This window comes from Bombyx mori, chromosome 6 (genome assembly GCF_030269925.1).
Source record: "Bombyx mori chromosome 6, ASM3026992v2".
NCBI classification, from domain to species: Eukaryota; Metazoa; Arthropoda; class Insecta; order Lepidoptera; family Bombycidae; genus Bombyx; species Bombyx mori.
In genome coordinates this window covers 4,942,056-4,956,283 of record NC_085112.1, presented here as the reverse complement: position 1 = coordinate 4,956,283, position 14,228 = coordinate 4,942,056, and the positions used below count along the sequence as shown (strand labels likewise).

Here is a 14,228-nt window from a genome sequence, read left to right as displayed (position 1 = left end):
CATCAACACAGGGCCTCTGATTTACCACTTCTTTCGAGAAATAGGATCTTCATATACTTCGTCATAATCGCAATGAAAAGTAACAGACTTTACAAGCTAAACGTCTTTACTTGAGTAACTACTTCGAAAAGTAAACGTATTAAATGCGAAATAAACAGTGGAGCGCACACAAATCTAGAAATCAAACAAAGACGCTTTATTATGAGCAAACGAAATGAGAAAACCGTTGTATGGTATTGCTAACTGGAATTAAGGTCTATGAACCTTTACGCGGACACGTGACACACCTGTGTCACACGGCAGTTCGATTTATCAGCGGGGTCCGGTCCAATATTATATCGATAGTGTGACAACGTATGTGGTAAATTCTAGAAACTCGGGTAAAATGGGTAAAACCATTATTTTTAATCTGTACTCCTTTAGACTTATGAAATTTTGATTTGTTCGTTTTTAACGTCAAACGTGTTTTTCGAATACCAAATGTAACATAATATAAAACTAAAAAGTAGCAGACTTCCGATTTTATTTGTGAATATTATTTTTTTACATTGTAGCATATCGTAAATTTATTGATAAATCTATTCATACAAAACCCTGCTACAAGGTTAACACTGTACTTAAAAACCAACAGGTAAATAAACATAGGCTTTGAATATGTCTCAACAAAACTAAATGCTACTTTAATTATATTTTATAGTTCGCTTAAGACATTCGCAACTGTTTTTGTGCCGGAACCCATCACCTTAATAGGTGAATGTAACATGAATCCGTTGAAAGTGAATGTTTACTTGGCAATACAGCGCCGACGAGAGCAATTGTGAAGACCTATTGAATATTACGACATTGTAAGGGTCATTGCTTAAGTCGAGCGCGCGAAAGTGATGGCACAAAAATTTAGTTCAACTAATCTTCGTATTTACTTCGGTTTTGCCTGTCGTAAGCTTAATTAAAACTAACTAGAGGTCCTGCAGTAGTCGAAATTCGACTATTATTAATTGGAATTGTAAGTTTGTACACTATTATGATTGTATTTTATACTTCGATAATCACAAATTTCGCCAAGGCTACACTATAAAAAAATATTAATAAAGGCAAACAATATTTAATCTATTCTCAATTTGACCACAGACGTCAAGAACAAAAGTCTGACAATAAATAGTATGCATGCGTGTGTGCGTCAAATACATGGTATGTAGTGTGTGTAATGTTTTTTTTATTGATTTAATGTATCTTTTACGCATTATTTTAAAAAAATATTAGCATTGTGTACTTCTTCTCTATATTCTCTATAAGTGTGGATAATTTCATACTCCTCCGTCCGCGCAATTTTCGTAAAAAGGGATACAAAGTTTTTGCTTCACGTATTAATATATAGATTTGAAGGTGTGGTCTCGCATTTTTTATTATCACTGTATTATTTCCGACTTTTAGAATACTTTATAATTTTCGTCGCAACAGACAGTCGTTAACTAATCTTTTTTCGATCATATAGATATAGTGAATTATTAAAACTAAATTTTAAAATGTGCACATTGGCTAAAACTCCTTAGTCTCCGAAGAACTGCCAAAAAACGTATTCAATTCTAAAGAGACAACACTAAAATAAATTCATTGACGACAAGTTCATTGACCGATGCAATTTCTATGTTAAGAATGCTACAGGCTGAAGCTAATAGTGAGAATTAGATAAATTAGCACTTGAGGGGCATGTCTATATTGTAATTTAATTTTTCATTAGCGACTCAAACCTAATTCGTTGAGTAAATCTTCGATGCTGTGTCATTGTTATGCAGCCCACTGACCCGGTTTGACAAACAAGTTGGTCTTATCGGCCCAAACTGTCGAGTGGGCGTTAAGATATCGTTTAACGTTTATAAATTATAATTATAGGCATGTTGTAATCCACTAAGTAATCGTTTTCGTTGTTATTAGTTAATCCGTATAATAATAATATTCATTGACTACGAAATCAAATGCTTTTAAAATTTTAATTGATTATATCTTGGATTTCAGTTTAGATTTATATATTTATATTTAGAAATATAAACAGTACCTCTAATGATTAACAAATTTGGTCGAATGCGATGTCCAAACTGAGTTTGGCTGAATATTTGACCGCTGACTTTAATAGGAAAAGTATTGAATTACGAGTTTACAATAATCATTTAGACTCGCATGAAAAGCAACATCTGAGAGTTTTTAAGTTTTCGATTAATTGAATTAACAGCGACAAGAGTACATATCAATTTAATTCAAAGTAGTGTGAATTTAAAAAGGTTAATGTAACATCTCATAATTGATATTGTAGTTGACGACAAAAAGTATTATATATTTTGACATTGGACTGTGGTTGGCAAAGAATGATAGTCATGTTAGTTCATATATTTGATTTCATTGCTAAGTGGTTGTAAATAAACTAGTGACCAGTCCCGTTCTAATAACAAATATATAAACTACTAGCTGTACCCGTCCGCTTCGCTGGCCATTTAATATTAACATTATTATTTCTCACCCCCACAAAGATTCTCATCACTAACGCCCCCGCAACTGGTGTCGGGAGTCCAACACTCATATAAATATTAGCCTATCCATTAATTACATGTATTTTCTACATGGAGACCAAGTTTCAAGTCAATGGGATGCACGGTTCAGTAGTTATAACGGAACATCCGTAAAAACCACTGTAGATTTATATATTAGTAAACATTGATCAGTCACGACGACGTTAAAACGATTACAGTCAAACCTGGATAAGCGAGAGTTCAAGGGAGCACAATCTCATTCTCGCTTATAGAGGTTTCTCACTAACCCGAGTTTCTCGCTAATACTCCCTCTAAATTTCATTTCGCGATTTTCCGGATTCAAACGCATTCACTATTTTTTTTTTATTTTTTTTTATATATTTTTTTTTTTTTAGTTTTTTTTTTTATTGAATTTTCCGTTTTGACATGACGCAGAACAGAATTTTCCTTCGCAATTGGTTAACGATAAACTGAGTAAGTCCATTCGAAAAGAATGCAACAAAATAACAACGTTATTTGGTTCCACGAAATAGAATAGGTTCAATATTGACGAGAAAGAATACAAAAACAACGGTAGGAAGTTCCATGAAAGTTAAGAATGAGTTATAAAATAGCAGATGTTAAATTTGTAATTTGTTTTGTCATTTGTTCCTCGTAATAATATAAATAACTAAAGCTCGACTGTCGCTTATAGAGGTATAGATAAGTAGCAGTCTCACTTACGGAGGTCCATAAGAGAAAAACGACTCTCTCTTACAGAGGTTTCTGTTTCTCGCTAATAGAGATTTTGGGAGCTTAAAATGACGGGTCCTGGCTATTACTCTCACTTATAGAGTTTTCTCACTTATCCAGTTCTCACTTACCCAGGTTTGACTGTATTTGTAATTTAATTTTCACGTTTACAAACCATTTTATCGCCTATGAAGCGATTTAAATGTAGCTTACTAGATACTTACAAGTTTCCTTTGAGCAGATTGATGCTGTAATCGTATGCAGAGCTGCGACCAGGCCCGGTGAGATACAGCGCGCAGTCATTGTCGTCTCCACCCACAGCCAGCGGCGATAGTGCTGACACCCACACGCAGCATAACGCTATAAATAGCGCCCTAAATAGAAAGCAATCATTAAATTTTATAATCGTCATACCAGTTTTTTTTTTCTACCTAAGCTGAGAGCCTTGAGCGGCTATTTCAGCGTAACCTTAACTAGTAGATGAGCTCACGGGGCTCTCCACTTCGATAAAACGGCACGACACGAGAACCCTCTCATCGTGGCTGCCGGTAACTACATTCCCGATCCTGCGGACAGAATGGAAAGCAGTCGACGTCGCCCAAAACACGTCATCTCGGATCCTCCCGATCCACTAACGGTGCTTTTAGGTACTTCAAGCACCGGTCACCGTTCTCGTCGAACCCGTCGCTTGCGACGAAGGGCTCGACGAGTAAATTAACTCTCAGACACAGCCCACTGAGTTTCACGCCGGATCTTCTCAGTGGGTCGCGTTTCCGATCCGGTGGTAGATTCTGCGAAGCACGGCTTGTGCTAGGGTTCGTGTTAGCATCGTCGTCAGGTTTGAGCCCCGTGAGCTCACCTACTAGCCACGGTTACGCTGAAATATTTTTTTTTTTTATTGCCCTTGTAGGCAGACGAGCATACGGCCCACCTGATGGTGAGTGGTTACCGTCGCCCATGGACTTCAGCAATGCCAGGGGCAGAGCCAAGCCGCTGCCTACTAGTGCTAATAGCCTCTATTACTAATACTACTACTGCTAATAGCCTCTCAAGGCTATCAGCTTAGGTAGGAAAAAAAAAAATCGGGGCTCAAACCTGACGACGTTGCTAACACTGACCCTAGCAAGAGCAGTGCTTCGCAGAATCTATCATCGGATCGAAAACGCGACCCTCTGAAAAGATCCGACGAGAAACTCAGTGGGCTGTGTCTGAGGGCTTCATATCAGTCTTAATGCTGCTAAGTATCATATTGCCAGAGCGAATGCGGATAATTTTAATCTGACTAGTGTTTTATTTTTTATTGCTTAGATAGGTGGACGAGCTCACAGCCCACCTGGTGTTTAGTAGTTACTGGAGCCCATAGACATCTACAACGTAAATGCGCCACCTACCTTGAGATATAAGTTCTAAGGTCTCAGTATAGTTAGAACGGCTGCCCCACCCTTCAAACCGAAACGCATTACTGCTTCACGGCAGAAATAGGCAGGGTGGTGGTACCTATCCGCGCGGGCTCACAAGAGGTCCTACCACGAGTAAACCTAAGTCGACCATGTTTTATTGTTAAATGAGGTCTAGATATGCTTTGTAAGACTTTAGCGTATTGGCGTATTGTGAATCGTGGCTATTTCTACCGGAATATTATTTACTGGTTACAACCTACAGGACGTTTTGTTAGTCCGCACGCGTAGGTACCGTCACCTTGCCTATTTCTGCCGTGAAGCAGTAATGCGTTTCGGTTTGAAGGGTGAGGCAGCCGCTGTACTATAAAAAATGAGACCTTAGAATTCATGTCTCGAAATGAATGGCGGCATGTACCTTGTAGACATCTATGGGCGGTAGACAATTAACAAATACAAATAAGCAATAAAAAAAATACGTTACCGCTTTTAAGTGCAGTAACTATTATTCAGTCCAATTGAGATTTCAACCTCATATCTCGAAATGGTTGGCGAAATTTGCTAGGAGCTCCGTTGACCACGTCTGCCAATCGAGAGCATAAATTCATTCTTAATTCAATAATTAACCATCCAATATGGTCATTTAATGTATTACACGCGTTTTTATGTACTTCTGAAGTATGAGCCTAATTATCCTGAAGATCGTCAAGTTCATTTTATTCGCTCAACGAAACCTTGCGTTGATGTTGATCTTTATTGAATTCCAATTCTAATGTTAATAATTTTGTAATTTTACAATCTCCGTTTACGTAATTAGACGCAGGCAGCGAGCGGCATGAGTCGCCACTCACTAGAACGGCAGAACCATCTCCTCATTGATATTGTTTTATCTAATTTGTTATTCATGTTAGAAACATTTTGTAATGCTCTTTTTTTTTAAGTGAAACATCTATAGCCGCACGTAAAACCGATTTCTGGCGTGGCGACGCATGTCCTGGCGACGCGTCGCCATGCGCAATCGACTGTGCGATTCTCTCCCACTCGATCCGGCGTTAAGCCATCTCTCTCGCTACACTGAGCTCGGATACCTATAGTGTATACTCCGTAGTGTATTCAGCGTTGTTTACTACAGTACATATAACCTGTGTTTTACTTGAAAACAAATAATTTTTTCGTAATATTTTATTTTATCATTATGACATATTTAGTTCCTATCACAATCTGTTCTTTTCTGCATATTACTTTTACAAAATAATGTCGATGTTTCACATCTACCAGGCGTCCCTAGACGGTTCACATATTATTTTGAAATTGGATGTCTCAATTGTGTATTAACATTAAAAAAATTCTAAATAATACGATTTCCCCCTCCACGGTGTTTCCCGAGCGCTATGACATGTCCTTCTTCAAACGAGGCATGTGCAGAGTATTAAGCAGTAGGCAGCGGTTTGGCTCTGCCCCTGGCATTGCTGAAGTGCATGGGTGACGGTTACCACCCACCATCAGGTGGGCCGTATGCTCGTCTGCCTACAAGGGCTATAAAAAAAATTGCAAAATCCCTACCAAAACATATTTTAGAACTGATGTTTCCATATTTAATTCTTTATAATTTGGATGAAACTGTAAGAAATCCATTGACTACTATAAACTAAATTCTATATTACCTCATATAAGGTCTAATTACGTTATCTTTCGATTAGATTGGAAATCAAGAAAGCTGAATAAGTTTAATTTTCAAAGATGCAATCTGCGAACAGCCTTCGTACCGTTCTTATGAAATTGAATTTAAAATTAATTGTCAGCCATACATTCCGTTTCAAATGGCCAGTATTACAAAACGGAAACTTCATAAATAAACAAATTATTATTATTAAAATGAGAATTTATAAAGTATCATTCGTTTCATATATAATATAGTGCGCAGCTTATCTTGTGGGCGTGTGTTTCCCGAAATAAATGTTCAAAATTCTTAGCGATTACCCACCAAAAAATTTATTCAAGGATTTTATTACGCATCAAGAAATGTATCTCATTAGTTTAACAGTCCAAAGCCTTAACACACCGTTGCGCATTTCGTAATGAAAAAAAATCTTAAAACTCTTAATGTTTTACGCAATCTTTTTTCTTTTTTTCAAAACAAATTGCAAGGTCTTAAAAATGTTGAGTGCATCTTTTGGGAAATAAATCTATGTGTATAAAAAAAATTGTGACTTTATCTACTTTATTTATTAATAGGATTTCCTAATAAAGTTTCTAAACTAGACATGCCATTTTATATGCTAAGCAATTTATATGAACGGCGCATAAGTTCGGTTTTGAAATGCTTTTGGAAAACATTAAATATTATTGCTAAGCTTATTGTAATAGTTCCCTTCAATTATTTTCGTATTATGAAGTAAGCATGAATCTTATTAATACAGTTACAGCACGTATGTACTTGCAGAGTTGAAAATTAATAATTTCCGTTCATAGCAGTTAGCCTCGGCTTAATACATTCCATCATTTACGCGTTAGTCCTTTCACTAATCTTAAAATCTTAAATCGGATAATATAAATGGAATATGTCTTAAAAATGTCATAAGTTGTTCGCTGGATATTTCATTAGCTAAACGTAGTCGCGAACGCTTTATCCGGCTGCACCAGAGCCTCCTGGAGAGTAAAAATCTATTTGATTAGAAATTTACTTATAACCAATACCAATAATGATCAATCAAAAATTTATAACACAAACTTTCAACGAAAAAGAACACCGACGTCAACGTAATAACATTATCATCAATGTAGTCGTACTAAATATGTATCTTAAAACCAAACTAAATAAAATTTAAATAAGAGCACATGAGAAGACCAGCATTTAAATAAAAAAGAATAATTAAAAATCGGCTTACCTAGAAAAGAGTTCTGAGGCACATAAAAAATTAACAACCCGAACCTTTTTTTGAAGTTAACAAAACTCAATTCGGTTTTCCTGACTAGTTTGAAATTTACTTCAACGCAACAACGATCGTAATTTTGTGATGCGCTTAACTTAACTAACACTAGCTAGCACATAAGTCCCAGTAATTAGGAAACTTAGCACAAGCAGAAATGCCCAAAAAGATTGGAAACAATGTTTTTTGACATTTATTCTTGGGCGCTGCGGAGCGACAGTTCGGGAAGTCGAACCACCTATACTTTATTGTCTTGGATCGTTAAGCATGTAACTATTTATCATCATTCATCAATCATCTGTCTTCAAAGACAACAAAAATAAACACACATCAGGTCATCTTTTCCGGAAACAAAAGTGTCTGGGCATGCATGCAGTATTGAAAAACTTATATATTGGTTTATTTAACCTACACTAAGTACTCTTCAGTGCACTTGTGATTCAAAATGTTATGTTAAGTTTTTGCGGTGACGTAATTATTATAACAGAGGTTTCGTTGGCCTAGTGACCGATGACCGGGGCTTAGAGAGTAGTTGGTCGAATGACCGACATTATAATTATCATTCGATATAGCAAGATCTGTCCAAACGCACCGTAAAATAGTATTCATAATATCTAAATAAAATAATTGGGTTACAGTTATCTAGTTGGGACTTTTACTCGTAACGTTTTTGTTGCTCAATTCTTAAAGGTGTTTGAGGCATTTCAGAAAGTTTAGTATTTTATGAGCCACAATAAAACAATTTTCTTTTCTATTGAAAAACTTTTGGTACGTTCTTGACAAATAATGATGGCTCAACCACAAATCCTAGTATTTGTTTGTCAATTTCAAAGCGATTTTGTCTCTATCATTTGAAGTGTTTGTTTTGCGACAACTGTAATAATCCTCAAATCCATGACTACCTAGTTAACAGTTCTAGGTGATTTTCTTTAAAGTATTTATCTTTTTAGACATTAAAGAGCCATATTTTATTAATATAACTCTTAACTATACCATTATAACTATTTTGTAGTTAAATGGAAATACATATTTATTTCTAAATCAGCCTTTTTTCTGCAAATAATTTCAAGGCTTCATCGACTTAATTGTTGATTATCCTGAGTAATTTGTCTCCCAATCCAATCTTTGCTTAGAGATTACATTGTCTTTGTTTGAGATGTTGGTATTTTGTGTTCTGCGTGTGTTTGTTCGTTTTAGGCGTCCAATCAAGGCAGAAGTTCCGAAAGTGGGGCCGTGAAAAAAAAGTATAGATTTTGTTTTCGCGGTTATTGGCTGTTAACAATTATGGAGTTTCGTATCTATGTTTGCCTATATTATAAATCTAAATATATGACGATCTCGAATAACCAGTAATATCTCGAGAAGCACTTGATCCTTGTCAAGCAATAGCACCAACTCACTCATAACCTGTTTTTAAATTTCCTGCTCTTATGTAAGGTCAGGAATCTATTCATCTCACGTGATGTACCGGATGAAAACGCAAGTGAAAAGAACCAGATACTTTCTTGTTTAAAGGACAAGCTTGGCTCAATGTTTGAATTGATTATGAACTTTTACTTTTAACTTCATTATTTGGCTTCATTATATATAATTCGTGCACAGCTTTAATAAATACAATAGGTATTAACACACATTTTACATTTAATAATTGTGATGATAATATGTGATGATAAAAGATCAGTGATTTGCTGGTATATATATAGATGTTAGCATTTTTATTTATTTTGCAAGTTCAATGCTATTGACCCTTAGGTATGACGTTAATAAAATGTTTTAAATGAATTAATGTACTTGATATAAGAGATGTATTTTTATGCAAGTATATAAAATGCAACCGTCTTAAGTTGTTTGAAAGTTGAAAGCTTATGAATTTTGTATGCGCAAAAAGAATGATGTATGTTGATTTAAAAACCTGTGCGCTGGACTTCCTATCATTATATTATATAAGGTGCGGATTTCTTCCATGTAAAAAAGTTACGTGATAGACCGGGAGTCAAGATAAACAGGTAAATTCGTTTGTTGTCGCATGTGAGGTGAATGAATTGCGCAATTCACATGCTTGAGATGCTCCATAGATTGGAGCCGTTGACGCAATCTTATTGATGGTCCGCGCACAGCTTCAAACATTTGTTCTTGTTTACGTTGATCGTTTAATGAAATAAATTCGCTACCTCTCTGTTAAATGATTCATATCAAAAAATAAATATAATTGAAATTCGTGTGCTATAATAATATTTACTAGAGGTCCCGCAGTAGTCGAAATTCGACTATAATTAATTAGAATTGCAAGTTTTTACACTAATATGATTGTATTTTACACTTCTATAATCACAAATTTCGCCAAGACTACACTATAAAAAATATTAACAAAGACAAATAATATTTAATCTATTCTCAATTTGACAACAGACGTCAAGAACAAAAGTTTGACAATAAATAGTATGCATGCGTGTGTGCGTCAAATACATGGTATGTAGTGTGTGTAATGTTTTCTTTATTGATTTCATGTATCTTTTATGCATTATTTAAAAAAATATATTAGCATTGTGCACTTCTTCTCTATATTCTCTATAAGTGTGGAAAATTTCATACTCCTCCGTCCGCGCAATTTTCGTAAAAAGGGATACAAAGTTTTTGCTTCACGTATTAATATATAGATCTTAAGAACCATAATTGACGCTTGAAAGGCAAACGTGACTAAGCGACAATGCGTGAACTTTACAGTACACTAATTTAAAGTAGAAATACCTGAAAAAAAAATAATTAACGAATCTAGATTGACTGAAATGATTTTAATAGACCTAGAAATATATTTTTTTTGCGCATCGAATATGGTTATTGCCCATCATTTATGTACAAAGCAGTTATTGTCGCTTAGTCACGTTTGCCTTTCAAGCGTCGATATAATTAAGTATTCACATCTTAGTATAAGTTCATATATTTAAGTTACTATAGTGTTAACATAATACAAGATTTTTACAAAAAAATAATCCTGAATTCAATCACAAAATAAAATCGTACTATCAGACGAAGATAATGAAATACCTATGCATTATTAAGGATAACTCAAAAACTACTGGTTAGATCATGATACATTTTAAACGGAAGCACAAGATAACTTTCAAATAAAATAATTATTAAAATCCTAGAGAAAGTTCTGAGTTTACACACTTAAAAAATGCAATCGCATTGTGAACTTACTCTTTTTTTAAAGTAGGCTGAAAACGAAAATTCTTGGTATGTATTGGTATTTAAATACTTTTCTTTCAATTGGACATTCTATAAGAGTACGTAGTACAATGCGTTCCTTGAAGTGTTGCATCAGAAACATCCAGCTTAAAATAATTCGTGTCATGATGTACGGTTTCTACATTTTTCGTAATTGTACGTTACGCAAATAAAAGTAATAAAAACGGACATTGACTAACATAAAATGCATTGGTCGAAAATTTATAGGACATAATAATATAAAATATAACATTTTCCCGCGAACATTTGACATTGGTCTGTGATAAATGTTCCTTATCTACTTAATAGCCATATTGGCTTAAGATTTCTTATTCAGTTGCATCTTACAACACATATAGAAAAAACAACGTTAACCTTCTGTTTTTTAAAGTTCAGAACAATTAGTGTATTTGAACACTATTTTTCAATACTTAGTTCTTTTGGTCCATCAGTTTTAGCTTTGTTTTATGTTTTGAAATCATTTGTGATTATCATAATTAACAAAAAATGTATTTATATTAACGTAAGTATGTAACATAGGTTTGTAATTAAAATTACACAATGATATTAAAGATACCTTTGATTATATCATTCAAACATAGATTTTGAAAAATGTTTTGATACTCTGTTTAATTCGTCTGGATATTTGACTTCCATTTATTTTTTACAAGATCAACAATAAAAAATTTCTGGTATTAAAAGAAACGAAAGATAATACGAAATTTAAAGTTAATTTATGAATCGAACACATAGGGGAGCGTTAACTAACATTTATCTAAATCATTCAAGGCGAGTGGGTCGTGCTTTCGCTTTCTTTACAACGCATTGAATTCGAACCGCCACGCCACTCCTGATTTAACTGGATGAACGAGTTTTTCATGTTTTTGTCAATAGGATAGGATTTCAAAAGTTTTCTAAGCGTTCAAAAGTTTTTCGCAAACCTCTAGTATATTTTTTTTTTTTCTTAAGTGGAAACACTGGATTAGTCGATGCAATTCGTTAAAATACGATTTGAACTTGATCTTTTTTTGAAACTATCATACAAAGATTTAAATTGATTAAAACTATTGATAGAATATTACATCATAATGGATCACATGGACGGTTTTTTTTTAATTTGAACTACAATTATTTTAAATGATTTTTGATTTTTTTAAACATGCACTATGCATTTACTCATACAGTGTAATCCTGATAACACATTCACATTTATATGTTCTGTTGTTAAGTTTATTTGCGAAAAGGTTACATCAAAGCACAGGACAAATACAAGTAGATATTTCAGTTTTTGACAAAATTATGAGCAGGACGATTGCTGTCAGAGTTCTGAGTTCATATCTGTGCTAACTATATAGTATACATAAATAGTACTCGAGTATGGCACCGAAATTACTTAATTTTTGCAAACGATGAGACATTAATAGAATTCATTACAGTGAAACGGTCGCTCTTGGCGATCTAATGTCGGCGTCAATTTTTATAACTACAAGATGATTGCACAACCCCGGTCATCGTTCCGATCGTTTGTTAGGTAACTATTATAATGATTATACGAGAAAAGGAAATATCGAATTAATTAAGTGTGGTGAGTACATGTGATAAATTTAAATATTAATATTATTAAGGAGTGGAAAAAGGGAAGATTTTTCTTAAAACGAGTTTTATTGGTAAAATAACGGTTGGGATGCTGTTGTTTGGAACAAGCAAGATTGTCTTTGAAATGCTATTTAGTTTTCTGTTGAATTTCTTTTGTACCGTATAATCATTTAGTTAGTTGATGTTTTAAGATTTTTTGGTTTATAATTGAATTGTAAATATCATACACATGTGCTCCAATCCGTCTGTTTATGTAAATTTACGTTTACAATCCGAGATGAGTATCACAATTGACAAATCAAGCTGTATTAAAATTAATTTACAAATACAGTTATTCTCATTTTATAATTTATCTCTTTATATCAAAAATGTAGTCAACTGATTACGAAGTTGGAAATATAGTTTAGATTTAGTTTAAGGCTTAGTTTTTTTGTGGAATCCTTTCTTTTCGTAACTTATTGTAACAGCAATCGACATAATTACCTCAGTGCGTCACATAGGACACCGATGACCCACATGGCAGTCAAAGGGCTAAGCATCATTGTCTCAAGGTGATTGACTTTATTCACGTAGCGAATGATGTCTATTTCCTCAAGAAGTAAAAAAAAACCGGTGGTCACTTAAAACCAAATAGAAGTTTCGTGGAACAAATAAAAAAAATATATTTGGAGATCAATTACAAAAGAATGAAACTAAAAAATAATAAAGTGAATTTTTTTTAGCACATATAAAATCTGAGCCATACTCTATCCGGTTATATAAATTTTAAAATGATCAAATTTCATAAATGACGTTAAAAAAATCTTGTTTGAAAGGCACGCTTTCTTCTGACCTAAAGACATCGTTTAATAAAAGTTCATAGTGAGTTAACTTTATTAGGTAAAATAATACAAAGTTACAATAGGACGCTACGCTTCATAGCTTCGTAGCTTAGGATCGTAGACGCTACGATTAATTGTGTGGGAGTTAAAGAGTTCAACGGGCTATCCGAGAGATTAAATAGGTCAATGTCATTAATTTGAATACAAGTTCCTAAAAGTTCAACGAAAGTTGTTTCGGTTTTAAATTTTATCGACAAAATCAATTGAAAAATTTTCGTATTTTCGATCTTACCTGACGATCATCTTGAATTATATTACACACTGTTCACAGAATTAGTCCTGACCACTTGATCACAATAAATCACAAGCCACAGTCAGTACGTGGTGTCCATTACAGTGAGCGCGACCAGTCGATGGCGCGCCGTGGTAGGCACTGATGGCAAACGGTGGTGGCGGCGCGTTGAAGCCTGATGAAAGTACGGATCACCCTCCGAACGGCAACGCAAGACGATGTGCGCAACCTTCCATCAACGCTTTGCTTTGTGGGGTAACTTCTTACCAGTAGTAGGGTGTATTGTTACCGTCTGTACTAGTAGGTACTACCATTTTGTATATTACAATAATACCATCTGATTTTAAGGGGGGTGACAGCCTCAAATAATACTCTTGAGACTTTGTCCTCGTGTCTCAAGGTCTAGGCTGTCCATTGGCTTCATGCGATCAATGATTGGAGGCGCTGGAAGGAACATTACAAGAAGTAAAATCTTGTCGAACTATGATGGTCACGACCCTCAGCAGTGAGGAAACTATTTTCTAGTAAGTACTATTTAAAGACTAGCTTTTGCCCGCGACTTCGTCCGCGCAGAATAGTTACTTTGGCATAACGCTAAATTTTACCCGCGACTTCATTTACGTTGAAAGTGAAAATATTTTTGAATAATAGAATGCTAAGGAGCTATTTAAGGTACCAAAATCACGATTTTAACTGACTTCAAAAGAGGA

General features: G+C 34.5%; 1 protein-coding gene across 1 annotated transcript in view; it reads right to left on the bottom strand.

Annotated features, from left to right (window-relative positions):
* LOC101744445 (peroxidase) overlaps positions 1-13,907 on the bottom strand; it is a 38,418-nt gene extending 24,511 nt beyond the window's left edge. The window contains exons 1-2 of the mRNA XM_038011763.2: positions 13,519-13,907; positions 3,479-3,628 (exon numbers count right to left, since the gene is read on the bottom strand). Of these exons, the coding sequence (XP_037867691.2) occupies positions 3,479-3,628; positions 13,519-13,529 (161 nt within the window). The 5' untranslated portion in view covers positions 13,530-13,907. The remainder of the gene's footprint in view (positions 1-3,478; positions 3,629-13,518) is intronic.
* Between the last annotated feature and the right edge of the window lie 321 nt (positions 13,908-14,228).